At 46.0% G+C, this 20,068-nt stretch overlaps 1 protein-coding gene across 5 annotated transcripts in view; it reads right to left on the bottom strand.

Moving 5' to 3' along the window:
- The window catches only part of LOC144611918 (SWI/SNF-related matrix-associated actin-dependent regulator of chromatin subfamily D member 1), an 89,917-nt gene extending 73,276 nt beyond the window's left edge, over positions 1 to 16,641 (bottom strand). For 4 of the 5 annotated variants that reach the window (XR_013549595.1, XR_013549596.1, XM_078431245.1 and 1 more), the window contains exons 1-4: positions 16,447 to 16,641; positions 7,899 to 8,092; positions 4,208 to 4,250; positions 3,332 to 3,454 (exon numbers count right to left, since the gene is read on the bottom strand). Coding sequence is in view for 3 of the 5 variants with exons in the window: in XM_078431245.1 (XP_078287371.1) it covers positions 3,332 to 3,454; positions 4,208 to 4,250; positions 7,899 to 8,092; positions 16,447 to 16,626 (540 nt within the window). In the remaining 2 variants the exon portion in view is untranslated. Of the gene's footprint in view, positions 1 to 3,331; positions 3,455 to 4,207; positions 4,251 to 7,898; positions 8,093 to 9,419; positions 9,517 to 16,446 lie in introns of those variants that run through there. The other variant, XM_078431246.1, reaches the window with a different exon arrangement.
- Positions 16,642 to 20,068: the final 3,427 nt, after the last annotated feature.

Here is a 20,068-nt window from a genome sequence, read left to right as displayed (position 1 = left end):
CGGGGTACTGATTTTAGATGATCAACCATGATTATATTGAATGGCGGCGTTGGCTTGAAGGGCCAAATGGCCTACTTCTGCATCTATTTTCTATGTTTCTATGTCTCAACAAGACCTAGACAACAAAATGGCAGGTAACATTCATGCTACAAACGTGATGGGTAACGACTATCTCCAACAAGAGAAAATTCAATCACTTGACTTTGTCATCCAATGTCATTACCCATTGTCTGGTCCCCCAATCAACATCTTGGAGGATCTGTAGTGACCAGAAACTAAACAGAACCAGCCTCAATAAGGCTGGTTATAATGACCCAACCAACCCATTATTTGTGAAATCATGTGCCCTAAAATTTATGGACCTAGTAGACTTTAAAACTCTGCAAATAATGTTTAGAGCAAAAGAAAGAACACTTCCTGACTGTATCCAAGATTTGTTTTCAGTGAGGGAGAGCAGGTATCCACTCGGGGGAATCATATATTTGAAAAAATGAGGGTAAGAACAAATGTGAAAAATAGATGTGTGACTGTTAAAGGGGTCAATTTATGGAATAGCTGCAACAATGAATTAAAAGAGTGTAGTAATATGTGTAAATTCAAGAAAATGTTCAAAAATATTATATTTGAAAGATACAAAATATGTGATCAGCACTGAGAAATGACAAAAATGATGGTTCTTGACTATATTTGTGTTTCTTTCTATGTTTTATTTATCTGCTTCTGACATGATTTTGTGGGTTTTTTCAATTATATTTCGTTAAGTATTAAGGGTAGCTTTGGCTTCTGCCTACACCTTTTTTTTCGGTCAGAAAATATCCCGTGTGATTATATTGTTTTATTTTTTGATTAAATGATTTCACACTATTTAACTTTCACAACTGTAAGGTCAATCTATTGTATTGACTGGAAAATAAATAAATAAAAAGATTTAAAAGGGTAAATACATGAGCAGGTCCCAGGCAGAGTATCCTCTCGGAAGCAAGTCATCTACTGACACTAAAATCTTTCCAGCTTCAAGCCACATGTCAGGACCAGAATGGATGAGTGCTTCTCCAACAAGCCTGAAACTCAGCTCCATCTGCAATAAACAAACCTACTCGATTGGCACCCTGCCTATCACTACCAAACAGCCGCCAGTGACCATCTCCAAATTACCAAGCAGTTACTCACTAAGGCTACTCCAATAGCACTTCCCAAACCCACAACCTCTATTATAGTTACAGGCAGAAGCAGGAGGCGCATGTCAATGCCCCCACTTGCGGGTTCACATCCAAGTCACTCACCATCCTGATTTGGAAATATACTGCCCTTCCTTTATTGTCACCGCAATTAGATACTGGAGCTCCCTCCCCAACAGCATGGCAGGAAGACCTTCATCCGAAGAGCTGCAACCACTCACCGCCATCTCAGCAAGGGCAATTCAGAATGGGTAATAAATGCTGGTCGTGCCACTGAAGCCCAGATCCAAAACATGAATAAATAGTAAAATCTTTTTCTCATTCCACATTTAAATGACCCTCGCCTCAAGACAGATAAGTCAATTTGAATAGTGGTCAGCAAACTGACGATGAAGTAAGCTTTTTAAAGCCTCTCGAGTGTGAATCATCGAACACTTGTTCCAGTTATCTGCAATAGGTCAGTAAGTGCGGCTCAGGGGCGCAGCAGGTAGAACTGCTGATTCGCAGCACCACAGACCCGGGTTTGATCCTGACCTTGAGTGCTGTCTGTCTGTGTGTGGACTCGGTGAGCAGAAGGACCTGTTTTCATGCTATCTCTAAATTAAAAACTAAACTAAGCCTCAGCAATTCCTTTTAGCAAAACGTCAATATCTTGCAGCCTCAGTTTTTTTTAAAATATCAATGCAAGGAGCTCAGATTTCCAACTTGGATCTTAATTGAGTATATGGTTCAGTACCACACTGGCAGCACATCTTTTCATGAGTTAGTGGGGAAACACTGCATAATTCAGACCACTCTGCGATCTCTTAAATAGTATTTGGAAAGTGGTGCTTATTCCAACTGTTAATATTTCTTCCTCAAATGACACCTCAATCTTTTGGCTCCATGAAGGAGACCCATTTATTAATTATCTGCCCTGGCTGCCAAAACAATGACGTGAGAAAAATGTATTAATATGCTTGGCTACCCACACTGTTAAAGTGGATTAAACGCTGCTGAATTAACCTAGAGGGCACAAATGTAGCACCACCCATCACAAGCAGATTGATTTGCAAATGAAATTGCAACCAGATACTTGGTGACGGTTGAGAAATACAGCCACAAATGATCTTCAATACCCTACAAAGATCAGTGTTGAAGGAAACATTTGTATAGCCCAATTCTAAGTAATATTTTGATGCATCCTATTTATAGCACATGAAGCTCACATAGTTTAGAGATACAGCTTGGAAACAGGCCCTTCGGCCCACAGAGTCCATGCCATCCATTGATCACCCGTTCACACTAGCTCTATGCTATCACTCTTGCTCATTCACTCTGGCACACTCGGGGCAATTTACAGAAGCCAATTAACCTACAAACCTGCACAACTTTAGGAGCGCCCGGAGAAAACCCATGCGGCCACAGGGAGAATGTACAAACTCCACAAAGACAGCACCCGAGGTTGGGAATACATCCGTAGTCAGGATAGAACTTGGGTCTCTGGTGCTGTGAGGCAGTAAATCTACAAGTTGAGCCACTGTGCCTACATAATAAACTACCACTGGCATATGTTTGGGGGAAAAGGAGGAAACCAGAAGTTCAAAATCTAAAAGAGCACACAAAAGACAATTATATTAAAATGAGTTGTATAAGGTATGGAACGGCTGTTGCAATCGATGTTCCTATTGCCTGTGCACAATTTGTTTTGTTTCATAATAAAGTCAATAAATTTTTATAAGCTATTCAATATTAGTTTTTGACAATTGGTTTAATTGGGACAATTGATTTGGAGCTGCACAGTGACACAGCGGTAGAGTTGCTGCCTCACTGTGCCAGAGACCCAGGTTACATCCTGACTACGGGTGCTGTCGCTGTGTAGTTTGCACGTTCTCTCTGTGACTGCGTGGGCTTTCCAGGTGCTCCGGTTTCCTCCAACATCACAGAGACGTGCGGTTTTGTAGGTTAATTGGCCCTAGAGTGTTTGATGTGAAAGTGGAATAATGTAAAACTAGTGTGAACGGTGATCGCTGGTCGGCGTGGACTCGGTCAGCTGAAAGCATGATTCCACACTGTATCTTTGAACCAAATATTGGAGCTAGAATGCTTAAAAAATTAGATTTGGGGAAATTTAGACGCTCTGCAAATAGTTGAGACTGTACAATTTGCTTTACCTTTATTGGTCTTTTCAATGCTTCTTGGATGTCCAGACGTTTCCTCATTATAGTCTGGTCCAACTTCCTCTCAAATGCCAGCAAGTCCATATAGGCTTGGGACTCTGGCACAAGTTCCCGAATCTACGACAAAAAGGATTACGTATGAACCGGCAAACATAAGCCTACCACCTACTCAAAGGTACAAGTGGCATTTTCCATAACTCCGGCACACTTTGGCTTTTTCCACCCATCCCCAGCATTTGAAATGATCGAATGCAACGCCCTCGTTTGTAACAAAGTTAGACACAAAGTGAAGTAACTCGGCGGGTCAGGCAGAATCTCTAGAGAAAAGGGATGGGTGACTTTTCGGGACGGGACACTTCTTCAGACTGAAAGTATGGGGTGTGTGTGAAGAGCTAGGGGCGAGAAAAGACCAGGAGCAATGCGGGCCGACAACAAAGACCCCAGGCAGGGCGGCGCATGGCAGGCCCACTGTTGGCGGGGAAAGGTGTGATCTCAAGAGAAACAAAGTGGAGAACTGTGGAACTAGTAAAACGATGAGGGTGGAGGAAGGAGGGAGAGGGGAGAGTGTAAATAGCAGTTACTTAAAATTAGAGAATTCAATGTTCGTACTGCTGGATTGTAAACTATCCAGGCAAAACTTGAGGGGATGTTCCTCCAATGTGCGTGTGGCCTCACTCTGGCAATGGAGGCGGCCCAGGACAGAAAGGACAGTGTGGGAATGGGCGTTGAAATGGTTGGCACTCTTGCAACTAGAGGCAAATACTCCAGTAATGGATTATCTTTCTAGCCCATTGTACTTACTAATCGAGTCCCCGAAAGGATCTATACTACGGCAAAAAAAACAACAAATGAACAATAACTAAAACTCACCCTCTGAGGTAGAATTTTATCTGCCATTTTCTTCTTCTTCGCACTGTGAAAAAGGAAGAATAAATATGTTACCCAGGCAACCCATCTTCCAAAATTGAGCCCTTTTAATACTCAGACTCATGCAAGGGCCATTAGAACCATTTACCTGGCATGAATAGACATCATTGCACAATTGAGGAAAAGCGTAGCAATCACTGATAAAGCTAATCAAATGTCAGGACAAAGTGAATCTCTTCACTTCTTGTTGCATCTTCACTATTCTTTACTTAATTGCTAACAGCTATGCCTAAAGTTCCAGTCTTAGGTTTCCCCACTCACTGCCCTCAACCACTTTCCCCACTACCAGGGTAAGGCGCGACAAATACAGCCAGCCACCCATCCATCCAGTTCTTTGCCCAAGTGACTATATATTATGTTCAGTTTTGATCACCCCGTTATAGGAAAGATGTTGTCAAGCTGGAAAGGGTGCAGAGAAGATTTACAAGGATGGAGCCAGGACTCGAGGGTCTGAGCTATATGGAGAGGTTGAGCAGGCTAGGACTTTCTTTCATTGGAGAACAGGAGGATAAGGGGTGATCTTACAGAGGTGCACGATCATTAGAGGAATAGTTAGGGCAAATGCAGTCTTTTACCCAGAGTAAGGAAATCAAGAACCAGGATATAAGTTTAAGATGAGGGTGGGCCGGGGGGGGAGGATTTAATAGGAACCCAAGGGGCAACGTTTTTCCCCCCACAAATGGTGGTGTGGTGGGTGTATGGAACAAGCTGCCAGGGGAGGTGGTTGAGGCAGGTACTATCACAATGTTTAAGAAACATTTAGACAGGTACATGCATAGGATATATTTTGAGGGATAGCGCATAGATGGGGCATGTTGGTCGGGGTGGGCAAGTTGGGCCTGATTTCCCGCTGTATGACTCTCCATATGGAAAACTGTCAACGTTGATAGGCTATTTGATGATGTGAGGGTATTGCAAGAATGGCAATACACATGCTCACATTTGCACTTCAATAAAGGGTCACTGAAGAGGCAATATCAGTCCAAAACATTGTGCCCAAACTAGTCTCGTGGCTGAAAGCACCAACCTTAGCTCAATGGCAAGGGGCAATCTTCTGCACAGTACTCACTAATTACACCACCAAACACTCGGCATGGGAGCCATGTAAAGCAAGTAAATGACATAAATGCCGAGATACTTGCTATAAACACCCAAGATATATAGTCTGCACGCTATGGGGTGTTTACCACTCAGCCACCTGTGCCATTACTCAGCAGGTTTCTCCACATTAATCAATGACTATTGAGGGCGTGCAGCGTAGGTTCACTAGGTTAATTCCCGGAATGGCGGGAGTGTCATATATTGAAAGACTGGAGCGACTAGGCTTGTATACACTGGAATTTAGACGGATGAGAGGGGATCTTATCGAAACGTATACAAGATTATTAAGGGGTTATCATATCATATCATATATATACAGCCGGAAACAGGCCTTTTCGGCCCTCCAAGTCCGTGCCGCCCAGTGATCCCCGCACATTAACACTATCCTACACCCACTAGGGACAATTTTTTAAAAACATTTTACCCAGCCAATTAACCTACATACCTGTACGTCTTTGGACATGTTAGAGGCAGGAAACGTGTTCCCAATGCTGGGGGAGTCCAGAACCAGGGGCCACAGTTTAAGAATAAGGGGTAGGCCATTTAGAACTGAGATGAGGAAAAACTTTTTCAGTCAGAGAGTTGTAAATCTATGGAATTCTCTGCCTCAGAAGACAGTGGAGGCCAATTCTCTGAATGCATTCAAGAGAGAGCTAGATAGAGCTCTTAAGGATAGCGGAGTCAGGGGGTATGGGGAGAAGGCAGGAACGGGGTACTGATTGAGAATGATCAGCCATGATCACATTGAATGGTGGTGCTGGCTCGAAGGACCGAATGGTCTACTCCTGCACCTATTGTCTATTGTCCATTGACAAACAGAATAAAGACAAAGCACAAACTTATCAATAGACAATAGACAATAGACAATAGACAATAGGTGCAGGAGTAGGCCATTCAGCCCTTCGAGCCAGCACCGCCATTCAATGCGATCATGGCTGATCACTATCAATCAGTACCCCGTTCCTGCCTTCTCCCCATACCCCCTCACTCCGCTATCCTTAAGAGCTCTATCCAGCTCTCTCTTGAAAGCATCCAACGAACTGGCCTCCACTGCCTTCTGAGGCAGAGAATTCCACACCTTCACCACCCTCTGACTGAAAAAGTTCTTCCTCATCTCCGTTCTAAATGGCCTACCCCTTATTCTCAAACTGTGGCCCCTTGTTCTGGACTCCCCCAACATTGGGAACATGTTATCTGCCTCTAATGTGTCCAATCCCCTAATTATCTTATATGTTTCAATAAGATCCCCCCTCATCCTTCTAAATTCCAGTGTATACAAGCCCAATCGCTCCAGCCTTTCAACATACGACAGTCCCGCCATTCCGGGAATTAATCTAGTGAACCTACGCTGCACGCCCTCCATAGCAAGAATATCCTTCCTCAAATTTGGAGACCAAAACTGCACACAGTACTCCAGGTGCGGTCTCACCAGGGCCCGGTACAACTGTAGAAGGACCTCTTTGCTCCTATACTCAACTCCTCTTGTTACGAAGGCCAACATTCCATTGGCTTTCTTCACTGCCTGCTGAACCTGCATGCTTCCTTTCATTGACTGGCTAATGACTAACTTTGGCAATAAAACTTTGGAAGTGTTATACTGCAGGAAGGACAGGAAGCTGTGGCATGGTGGCACAGTGGGAGAGTTATTGCCTCACAGCGCCAGAGTCTCAGGTTTGATCCTGACCACGGGTGCTGTCTGTACAGAGTTAGTACATTCTCCCCGTGACCCTGTGGGATTTCTCCGGGAGCTCTGGTTTCCCCCCACATCCCACAGACGTACAGCTTTGTAGGTTAATTGGCTTCTGTAAATTGCCGCAAGTGTGTAGGATAGGGTAAGGGTCGGCGTGGACTGTGCGCTGAAGGACCTGTTTCCGCGCTGTATCAATAAACTAAAGGATATTAATTTTGATTGAACTACAGAACCATATCTTGCAAAGTGTCAGGTACTTTAGAGGGTAAATAAATGAACAAAGCTATCCATTTCCAGGAGGTCCATAATATATTGGTGCTCCACGCACCGAATATTTTGCCCACTTCATTGCATTTACTTTCTGCCATTGTCAGTTTGGACTGAATGATGAGTGTTTGAAGGCACTGGGCCTGTACTCGCTGGAGTTTTGAAACACGAGGGGGTCCTCATTGACACATACAGGCCTGGATACAATGGATAGGCCATACAGGCCTGGCAGAGGATGTTTCCACTGGTGGGAGAGTCTAGGACCAGAGGGCACAGCCTCAGAATTAAAGAACGTACCTGAGGAGGAATTTCTTTAGTCAGGGGGTGGTGAATCTGTGGAATTCGTTGCCACAGACGGCTGTGGAGGGCAAGTAATTGGGTATTTTTAAAGCGCAGATGAACAGATTTTTGATTAGTGCAGGTGTCAGGGGTTACGGGGAGAAGGCAGGAGAATGGGGTTAGGAGGGAGAGATAGATCAGCCGTGGCGGAGTAGTCTTGATTGGTCGAATGGCCTCATTCTGCTCATATCACTTATGAACTTATGAATAAGAAGAGAGTTGAGGTGTGGGACGTACTTGTGATTGCGGTTCTGGGCTGCCTGCTGCTGCACCTGTTGAATCTGCTGCGGTGCTGGTCTTTTGCGAGACTGGTCCATCATCGACTGAGGCATGCCCGGTCGGACTGACGGACTCCCGGCGTACGAAGGACCCGGCGGACCCATGGAAGCCGCTTGAGGGGGCATACGGCTGCTTGGAGGCATCCCCGGGCGCTGATCAGAGAGAAAACCAAAATGCAACATGTAAAAAATATAAATCGGGTTTATCCTTGCTTGGAGCAGCAAAAAACATCAGCAAACAGCCAAAGCACAAAATAAAACAGCTTTGTTTTAAGGAGAAAATGGCACAAAGTGCTGGCATTCGAAGAGAACGAGCAGCTTTCATCAAAATCAGTCACGTAATACTTTGACAAATATATTACATTCCACCCAGAGAGATCAGAGAGTCACAGAGTGATACAGTGTGGAAACAGGCCGTTCGGCCCAACTTGCCCACACCGGCCAACATGTCCCATCTACACTAGTCCCACCTGCCTGTGTTTGGTCCATAACCCTCCAAACCTGTCCTATCCATGTAACTGTCCAACTGTTTCTTAAACGTTGGGATAGTCCCTGCCTCAACTACCTCCTCTGTCAGCTTGTTCCATACACCCACCACCCTCTGTGTGAAAAAGTTACCCCTCAGATTCCTAGTAAGTGTGTTCCTCTTCACCTTAAACCTATGTCCTCTGGTCCTCGATTCCTTTACTCTGGGCAAGAGACTCTGTGCATCTACCTGATCTATTCATCTCATGAGGTAATAAGTCAAGGACCAGAAAGTAAAACTACAAACAGTATAATCAGGCAGCAACAAGCTCAATTTACAAGCTATACGGCCTGCAACGGTCAATATTAAATCTCAAGACACCATAGCTACCAAGTACGAGTGCAAGAAAAAGGACAAGTTGGCCCATGTAATGCACTGCATCTGAGCAATTAAACACCTGGATTGGAAAAGATAAGGCAACAGGATGCAAACGAGCCAAATTCCAATGGATTGGAGTGGGGGGGGGGGGGGGGGCAGGAGGAAGTGGGAGGGAGAGGGGGTGCAGAAATAATGGGAGAATAAAGAATGCCAATTTTCAGAAAAGTTTTCAACAGGACTGTGCCCGAGAAGCAAGGACATGAAACTATCAATCCAGCAATTCTGCTCCTTTCTCCTTTGACTGTCAAAGAAAAGTGGGCGGCTGCTAGAAAATGAGGCAGCATTTGAAATATAAAAAACTCCAGGTGTGTAGCTTCGGGGAGGGGTTGGGGGGAGGGGTGTAGACCTTTCAACAATAGCTAGTAAAACAAATCTGTTTTCCAGCAACTGATTCTGCAGTCGCTGGGAAATGCAACTGGAAAAAATGCAACTAGAAAAAAATGCAACCCCTTCCTCTCTTGGACAGGAGTCAGTTGATAGGTAAGCCCCTTGAACCGAAAAAGGTGCATTGCCATTGACAATAACAGAATACTCCACATTAATAAATAAAGGGTTTGTTAATAAAAGAGCCCTTACCATGCCATAAGCAAGAAATTCAAAGAGTTTGCTCCTGGTTGATGATTGCATGCCACACGTCCCTTTCAAACACCCTTTGTCTGTGAGCTGTGCTCTACTTCACTGCAATCTCGTTTAGCAAGCTGACGTTGTGGCTCTTGGGCATCCGACATTTTATCATCAGGGAGTTGTAATCACCCCAACTTTACCTAAATTCAGCCCAGCCAACTCCAGAAGCAATCAATAAGCCAGAATGAGCGGCAATATGGTTCAGTCCGAGGCTCTTTGATGTGTGTTCGCAACACCACAAAGAAATGAATCAGTGAAAGACCTTGTAGCAGCAATTACCACGTCTCTTATGCACGCCTTTCAGCTTCATACTACTGCTCTTGCAGGTCTCAGCTAATTAACATCAAGACTCAAAAGAGAAAGGGGCCTGTCTGCATTGAGCAAAACAGTTGCCAGCAGTGAAGGGTGTCCAGGAAAAGCCTTGAATGTCAGAACAATAAAAGCAGAATTGGTGCAATTAAAATCCAATGAATGCAGGACACAGTTTTAGGTGCAAAAAAGGAAAATATTTCAAAAGTGTTTCATCAGCTGGGACATCAGCAAAAAATGCCGTATAAACGGCTAATTACAGAAATCCGCGCTGACATAATGTCTTTGCTACAGGGAAAAAAAATCAAGGGGATTTAGTATCATTACCAGGCACAACTCAAAAGGTAGTGTGTGGGGAGAAACTGCAAATGCTGGTTTAAACCAAAGACAGACACAAAAGGCTGGAGTAACTTAGCGGGACAGACAGCATCTCTGGAGAAAATGGATAGGTGACCATTTCATCCTGTTGAGTTCCTGTCTGTTTACTCATTATCACCTATCCCACACCCAACAATGGCCCACATTTCTTTGATTATCGTTGCTTTTTGCATATTTTCCATTCATTTCTCCTAAGTACCGTCTATATCTCTCATTCCCCTTTCCCCCGACTCTCAGTCTGAAGAAGGGTCTTGACCCGAAACATCACCTATTCCTTTTCTCCAAAGATGCTGCCTGACCGGCTGAGTTACTCAAAAGGTAGTATCAGCCTTTGCTGATTCAGACCGATGTTGAATATAAATTTTACTGTGCCAGCCATGACTCAATGCCTTCAGAAGGTTGCTGGTTTGAATCCTGCTCCAGATCGACATGGGTGATAGTATCAGAGGTGCCATCCTTCAGAAAAGACAGTAACTGTGTGGCATTACGCATGTCACCATTCTTGATCCGAGTCAAGTGTTTTATTGTCATGTGTCCCGAAACAGAATGAAATTCTTACTTGCAGCAGCACAACAGATATGTGAACATTGTACTCTGAAAACGCATCCAATAGCACAGTTGGAACTGTGGGCATTGCCACACTGGTGCCCAGCCAACAGTTCTTGCCGAACCAGCATCACTAAACCAGACAAAGACAGCAAGTGCTGCAGTAACTCAGTGGGTCAGGCAGCACCCAATTACTGATATGTTTGGTTAGAGTTACAAAAAGGAAACAGGCCCTTCGGCCCATTGTGTCCATGCTGACCATCGCTCATCCGTTTACACTAGTTCTATGTTATCCCACTTTCTCATCCACTTCCTACACACCAGGGGCAATTTTACAGAGGGCCGATTAACCTACAAACCCGCACATCTTTGGGATGTGGGAGGAAACCCACGCAATCACAGGGGAGAACATGCAAACGCCACACAGACAGCAGCCAAGGCGGTCAGGATCGAACCTGGGTTTCTGGTACTGTGAGGCAGCAGCTCTACCAGCTGCGCCACTGTGTACCGCCCTGAATCTATTTTTAAAAATCGAAATCTAAAGGATAAAGTTTGATAATGAATGAAGACAACAATATTTTCACAGAACGTTAAAGCAGATTGAAAGGCAAAAAAAGACAAATTCTAGGAATCGAAAATAAAAGCAGAAAATGTGAGAGGCAGCATGTGTGGAGAGAAAAAGTTAGCATAAGAGGTTAATGATCAGAAAAAATGGTCATGGATCTGAACTGATCTGCAGGTCATGCTGAACAATTATAGGGTCCTGGCATCAATTTGATTAAACTGTAACCACCCAAGAAAATACAGGTATCACAGAATCTTGAGGCAGAGTCTGCTTTTTTGAACATCACTGCAGTTCATAAAATCGTAGAGATTTATGAGACAGGAGAAGGCCATTCGCTCCATCGTGTCTACACCAGCCAAAAACTAGTCACTTCCACTTCCCACCTCGCGTACCTGCCCTCTAGGTTAAGCCTCATGGTACTTAACCAGGAGAACTAAATTGTTGGATATTGTGGCCTGCGCTAATCTAATGGCTAAAACATCTAATCTAAAATATCATTTTTCACCTTTAGCTATTTCAATAAAAATTGAGTAGAAAAGTCGGCTTCCTAGCAGCTGAGGGAAAAGCAATCTGGCATCTGCAAGCGGGATGAAGGTGCGTTCGAGGCAAAGAGGGCGGCACGGTGGCGCAACGGTAGAGTTGCTGCCTTGCAGCACTACAGACCCCGGCTCCATCCTGACTGCAGATGCTGTCTGTACGGAGTTTATACCTTCCCCCTGTGACCATGTGAGTTTTTTCCGGGTGCTCCGGTTTCCCCCTGCACTCCAAATACACGCAGGTTAACAAGTTATAGGTTAGAGGGTGGTGAATCTGTGGAATTCATTGCCACAGACAGCTGTGGAGGCCAAGTCAGTGGATATTGTTAAGGGAGAAATCGATAGATTCTTGATTAGTAAAGGCATCAGGGGTTATGGGGGAAGGCATGAGAATGGGGTTGGGAGGGAAAGATAGATCAGTCATGATTGAATGGCAAAGTAGACTTGATGGGCTGAATGGCCTAATTCTGCTCCTATGTCTTATGAACTTATGATCATGGCACCAACCTGCAGTGGCAGCCTCAAGTCTCGCCACCTAATCGGCGCATGGACTTCCCAACATCCACAACGAGATTTAGACTTTACTTCAGAGTCACAGCTTGGAAAAATGCCCTTTGGCCCATCAAGTCGACCAGCGATATCCCTTTTACTAGCACTATCCTGTACACCAAGGACATCCTACAATGGACAGAAGCCAATTAGCCTACAAACCTGTGCGTCCTTGGAATATGGGAGGAAACCAGAGCACCCGGAGAAAACCCAGTCACAGGAAGAACGTACAAACTCCGTACCAAAAGCACCAGTAGTCAGGATCGAGCCAGAGTCTCTGGTGCTGTAAGGCAGCAACTCTACCACTGCGCCACTGTGCCGCCCCAGTTGAGATATTTATTTCAATGAGGCTGAAGCGTTTGATTCTCCTCTCAAACTCTGTTCCTTGACCATCAACTCCATCCTGCTTCCAATAGGCGTGGAAAACTGAAGAAGCTTGTTTGCCATCATCCTCAAACTGAGTTTCGCTATGACCAGCCATCACATCACTGTCACACTGTTTGACTCCATCATGCCACCACTACCTCAGCTGATCAGCAGCTGAAAAGATCCATGCTTTAGTTGACTCCCTCGGATGTTTATAGAGTGACACTGTGTGGAAACAGACCCTTCAGTCTAACTTGCCCAAGCTGACCATCATTCCCTGTCTACACTAGTCCCACCTGCCTGTGCTTGGTCCATATCCCTCTAAACCAATCCCATCCACGTACCTGTCCAAATGTCTGTTAAACGTTATGATAGTAACTGCCTCAACTACCTCGTCCGGCAGCTCATTCCATACACCCAACACCCTTTTTGTAAAAAAAGTTACCACTCGGTTTCTTATTAAATCTTATCCCCTTCACCTTAAACTTATGTGCTCTGGTTCTCGATTCCCCTACTCTGGGCAAGACTCTGTGCATCTACCCGATGTATTCCTCTCATGGTTTTGTACGCCTCTACAAGATCACCCGTCATCCTCCTGCACTCAATGAATAGAGTCCGAGTCTGCTCAACCTCTCCCAATAGATCAGGCCCTCGTGTCCTGGCAACACCCTCACAAATCTTCATTGCACCAATTTAATTGCGATGGTTTATTTCAACAAATTCCTGGCCCGTCTCCATTGATCTGCTCTCTCTCCTGCTTCCGATGACATCCAAAAATCTGCCCGTTCCCTAATTTACACCAAGTCCCATTCACCCATCATCGTTGTACCTGTTTAATGACAATGGTTTTTTTCCCCCGTTTATTCACTTATGGGTTGGGGATATTGTTGGCAATGTCCATTCAATGTTACCTGAAGTCCATTAGGCATGCTTGGAGTCAAATCTAGGGCAGGCCAAGGATAGACAATGGCGAACCAGATGATCAGTACAGCTATTGTGGGCCGAAGGGCCTGTTCCTATGCAGTGCTTTTATATAAAGATAAGGAATCGCACATGTTGATTTCCAAAAGGACACAAAAATGCTGAAGTAACTCAGCAGGGCAGGGAGCATCTCTGGAGAAAAAGAATGGATGACGTTTCGGATTGGGACCCTTCTTCGGACTACATCCAAGCTCGAAGGTTTCTGTGGGAATCAGATGTAAGATGGTGTGATAGAGCCTTTAATGTAGTGAGGACTTTGCAAGGCACCTCATGAGCCTCTCATCCAATAAAGTTCATGTCAAATAACTTTCTGATGAATCACGCAGGGCCTATGATAGGAGCCTAAACGAGGCAAAAACTCAAGTAGGCAATTAGAAGGACCAAGAGGGGCCCCAAAATGGTTTTGGCGATTTGGATTTTAAAAATTCCCAAAGTGTTTTATACTTTTATTTGCAATTGAACTGGTTAATTAGGAACCAACTGCTTTAATTTGTACACGGCAGGTAGTGTCTTACTAACTTGATTACATTTTCTCAGGTGACCGATGAAGACGTTGTCTACATGGATTTCAGTAAGGCATTTGATAAAGTCCCTCATGGTAGACTGATCCAGAAGATTACGATGCATAGGATTAACAGTGACTTGGTCGTATGGATTCTGAACTGGCATACTGATAGAAGACAGAGGGTTGTGATGGAAAGCCAATATTCAGGCTGGAGGTCTGTGACCAGTGGAGTTCCCCAGGGATCTGTGCTGGGACCTCTGCTGTTTGTTATATCACTCATATGACTTAAACGTAGACAGGTTGGCCAGTAAGTTTGCAGATGACACCAAGATTGTTGGACTGTGATGAAGGCTGTCAAAGTATACGTCGGGAGATAGATCAGCTACAGAAATGAATGGAGATGGAGTTTAATCTGAGGAAGTGTGAGGTGTTGTACTTTGGGAAGTCAAATGGAAGGGGAAAGTGTGCAATTAATAACATGATCTTTAATAGCATTGATGTACGGAGTTATCTTGGGGTCCATAATTCCCTGTGGCAACACAATAACATCCATTGAAAGTCCAATAACTGCAAAGTCTCGCAGCTTCATCCTTCACTTACATTATAACTTGGTGTTAACAGTAGAGTTCGCCAAAGGCTTTACGAATACACAGCACCATATTTTCAGATTAAAATACATGGGAGAGAAACTCCAGGCAGTAATCTCCTCTGCCCATCCAGTGGACTTGCAAGTGGATAGATGGGAATGATGGAAAAGTTGCTATCTTATAAAACAGCATGACGAACTAGGGTACTGTCCAATTCATCTCTACCCCATTGTGGACATTGGACTTTGTCTAAGAATGTGATGCACTACAATGCTGAGAACGGTGCGGCAAAGTGATGCAGCGGTAGAGTTGCTGTCTCACAGCGCCAGAGACCCGGGTTCCATCCCGACTATGGGTGCCGTCTGTATGGAGTTTGTACGTTCTTCCCGTGCGTTTTCTCCGAGATCTCCGATTTCCTCCCACACTCCATTAGATGTACAGGTTTGTCGGTTAATTGGCTCGGTATAATTGTAAATTGTCCCTCGTGTGTAGGGCAGTGTTAATGTGCGGGGATCACTGGTCGGGGCAGACTCGGTGGGCCGAAGGGCCTGTTTCCACACTGTATCTCTAAACTAAACATGTAGATAGAGGTAAAGAAGGCATATGGTCTGCTGCTTTCATAGGTTAGGGCATTGAGGATACGAGACAGGAAGTCATGATGCAAGTTTAGAGCACTTTGGTCGGGCTGCATTAGGAGCATTGCCTGCAGCTCTGGTCGCCTCATCACAAGAAGGATGCGGAGACTGAAAAGGTGCAGAGTTGGTTTCTCAATAATGGCATTTAAGACTTTTGGATAGGCATGTGGGTATGTAGGGATTATGGATATGGAGTGTGAAGAAAGGTCTCGACCTGAAACGTTCCCCATTCCTCCTCTCCAGAGATGGTGCCTGTCCCGCCGAGTTACTCCAGCATTTTGTGGCTATTTTCCGAGGGATATGGATTATGTGCCAGAAGAGAAGAACTGGTCTGGCTCTAGTGCTGGGGGAGGCTTGAAGGAGCGTTTCAAAGGTGGAAGGAGGTTATTCCAGACACTGTGAATTTAGTAGTTGAGTAGCAGTGGAGTAATTGTTTCAAGAACAAGGGTGGCACGGGCAGTGGTAGAGGGAAAGGGGATGGGATGGGAAGGGGGATGGGATGGGAAGGGGGATGGGATGGGGGATGGGATGGGAAGGGATGGGAGATGGGGGGAGGGAAGGCAGATGGGAAGGGGGATGGGGAAGGGGGATGGGGAAGGGGGTGGGGGAGGGAAGGGGGTGGGGGAGGGAAGGGGGTGGGGGAGGGAAGGGGGTGGGGGAGGGAAGGCAGATGGGAAGGGGGAGGGAAGGGGGGGTGGGGGAGGGAAGGCAGGTGGGAAGGGGGAGGGAGGGGGAGGGGAGGGGGAGGGAAGGGGGGTGGGGGAGGGAAGGGGGGTGGGGGAGGGAAGGGGGGTGGGGGAGGGAAGGGGGGTGGGGGAGGGAAGGGGGGTGGGGGAGGGAAGGGGGGTGGGGGAGGGAAGGGGGGTGGGGGAGGGAAGGGGGGTGGGGGAGGGAAGGGGGGTGGAAGGGGTGGGGGAGGGAAGGGGGGGGATGGGAAGGAGGATGGGGAGCCAAGGGGGAAGGGGAGGGATGGTGTCCCCACCGCCACCCCTCCCCCCCCAGGCCCGGCTGCTCCCACTTACCGGGTAGCCCTGGCCCGGCATGGCGGAGCGGAACATGCTCTGCTGCTGCCCCGACGCCATCCTCGCCGAGGCCTGCCCCTGGATCTGCCCCTGGATCTGCCCCTGGACTTGTCCGGAGCCGGGCCCCGCCGCCATGGCCGCCGCGCCCGCCGTCATTGTCTGGAAGCCTCGCGCCGCCATCTCCCCGCAGCCAACCTGCTCGCACCGGAAACGGACCGACGACTTCCGGCGCGCGCTCACAGTGCGAGGGACCACAGCGCCCCAGGGCGGAGAATGCGCAACACTGCACCACACTCCACCACACCACAGCACACTACGCCAAAGATACTAGAGGAGCAAGATGGACCACTCCGTCGAAATCGCCTATACTGAAGTAGGCAAAGGAGCGTAACGTCCGCCATTTTAGTACGCAACCAAAGATACTAGAGGAGCAAGATGGACCACTCAACTCTAACAACCAAAGATACTAGAGGAGCAAGATAGACCACTTGACCCTAACAACCAAAGATACCAGAGGAGCAAGATAGACCACTCAACCCTAACAACCAAAGATACTAGAGGAGCAAGATAGACCACTCGACCCTAACAACCAAAGATACTAGAGGAGCAAGATGGGCCACTCGACCCTAACAACCAAAGATACTAGAGGAGCAAGATAGACCACTCGACCCTAACAACCAAAGATACTAGAGGAGCAAGATAGACCACTCGTCCCTAAAACCCGTAGTAGGTCATGGGTACATTTCAGCGCCATTTTAGTAAGCAGACTCTGTGTGTTAGACTGGGCAGAGTTCACAACTCTCTGTGATTTCTTCGTATATAAAATGTTTGCAAACAGTTATTTTTGTTCAACTTCTTGGATAAGTTGACATTTATAACTATAACTATTTCTTGAAGAGTTGCTGCTTCGTGATCTTTAAACTTTGGATGTTACTGATTGAATATTTGCACCAGAGACCCACTCTGTCTGTATCAGGCCAATTGATCATATTTAATGAACTGTTCTTATTTGCTTTCTCTGTTAATTTTAATTTCACCTCCACGAGCTGTATCTCTTTTTGTTGTATTTTTAAAAGTCATAGAAGCAGAGATTAGGCATTTGCAAACAATAGAACTCTACTGTATCCACAATATAATTGAAAAGATATTTAACTTTATACTTAGAGCCAAGAAAATTTAATGAGTTAAAAACCCTTGACAGCCACTAAAATGACCAATGCTGCCTGACGTGGTACAGAAGCACAAATCCAATTCAAATAGACACAGTGTTGGAGTAAATCACCGGGTCAGGCAGTATCTCGGGAGAAAAAGGATGGGTGATGTTTCAGGTTGGGACCCTTCTTCAGACCAGGGAGGGGGGAAGGTGAAGAGCTGGAAGAAATCAGGAGCTGATCTTTTCATTCGTTAGCTGATATGCGAAACAGTGCAACCCTATATATCTTGCACACAAAATGATGTAAATTTTACCATGAATGCCAGAAATAAAAGTGTTATCCTTGTTTATGAAGTCCATTTTTGAATGATTTATAATTGAGGGTGTTGGTGCAATATACTGCTAACCCACAAATGTGTCATTATGAGATATTCACATTTGAAAAATCCATAAATCACAACAAAAAATGAGAAGGTGCCTACGTTATTTGACCAACTTATTGGTTGAACATAAATATGAAATTTTTACAGGTTGTATGGTAGTGGGTAAGGATTGTGTTAATGCAACTAACTCATTTTCACAAAAGTGAGGGTTAGCACTATATTGCACCGACCCCCTCAATTATATGTTACATTCAAAACTAAACTATGGTTAGCAATGTACATTATTCATGTCGAAACACCACACTACACTACACTACACACTGCACTGCACTGCACTGCACCGCACCGCACCGCACCACACTACACACTAAAAAGGGGCGTGGCTGCGTTCTGCAGCTGCGGCTCAACGGCAGTCTCTCTGTCTTTTTTTGTTTTTGTCTTTGTTATCGTTTAAATGTATCTTTTGATTTATTTTTAACTCTGTATATGTGGGGGGTGGTGGGGGGGGGAGGGGGGGGGTGGGGTTGGGGGAAACCTTTTTTCCCAATCTCCTCCTTAACGGAGATGCGACCTTTACCGTGTTGTGTCTCCGTTCGTGCTATGGCCTAACACCGTGGAGTTGGCGGCCTCCAGCTGGGATCGACCTTGAAGACTCCGGTCGCAGGCCTTGGACTTACCATCTCGGAGGCTTCGGCCGTGGGCCCTGCAGACCGCAACATCTGGAGTTCGCAGGTCCCTGGCTGGTGACCGGCTTTCGGGAGCTCCAGCCGTAGCAGCTTCGACCGCCCCGGAGCGCGAGGTTTGATTGACCCGCTCGCAGGCCCTTCATCGCCCTGCGTGGCTCGGCCGCGGCACTTTCCATCGACAGGTGGGGGCTCAGGACCTTCATCGGCCTGCTCGGCTCGGCTCTGGGGCCTTCCATCGCCCGGTGGGGGCTTCAAAAGTCGGGAGCTCGATCGCCTCGAGGCAGCACGGGAGAAGAATGAGGAGGAGATAAGACTTTTCTTTGCCTTCCATCACAGTGAGGGTGTGCCTGGAGCAATCACTGTGATGGCTGTTTGTGTTAAAAATTGTAATTGTGTGTCTTGTGTTCTTTATTGTCTACTGCCGGACCCTGACGTGAGAGGACGCTGGCGCTATTTGTTCGCCGCTTCTCCGTCAGGATAGTTTGTCTGTTTGTTTTCATGTCTTGACTGTTTTTGTAAAGCGTCTTTGAGCATCTGGAAAAGCGCCATAAAAAATTAATATTTATTATTATTATTATTATTATTATTACACCACACTGCACTACACCACACTACACCACACCACACTACACCACACTCCTCTACACTACACTACACTACACTACACTACACTACACTACACTACACTACACCACACCACACTACACTACACTACACTACACCACACTACACCACACCACACCACACCACACTACACTACACTACACTACACTACACACCAAACCACACTACACAACACCACACTACACTACACCACTACACACTATACTACACCACACTACACTACACTACACCACACTACACTACACTACACACTACGCTACACTACACTAGGCTAAGCTACGATACACTACACTACACTACACTACACACCACACCACACTACACACTACACGACACTACACACTACACTACACTACACTACACCACACCACACTACACCACACTACACGACACCACACTATACTACACACTACACTACACTACACTACACACTACGCTACACTACACTACACTAAACTACACCACACCACACTACACTACACTACACTACACTACACCACACTACACTACACTACACACTACACCACACTACACTACACCACACTATACTACACACTACACTACACTCTACACTACACTACACTACACTACACCACACCACACTACACTACACCACACTACACTACACTACACTACACCACACACTACACTACACTACACTCTACACTACACTACACTACACTACACCACACCACACTACACTACACCACACTACACCACACCACACCACACACTACACTACACCACACCACACGACACTACACCACACCACACTA

Source organism: Rhinoraja longicauda, chromosome 42 (genome assembly GCF_053455715.1).
Source record: "Rhinoraja longicauda isolate Sanriku21f chromosome 42, sRhiLon1.1, whole genome shotgun sequence".
Classification (NCBI taxonomy): domain Eukaryota; kingdom Metazoa; phylum Chordata; class Chondrichthyes; order Rajiformes; family Arhynchobatidae; genus Rhinoraja; species Rhinoraja longicauda.
This window is presented reverse-complemented; position numbering and strand designations above follow the sequence as displayed.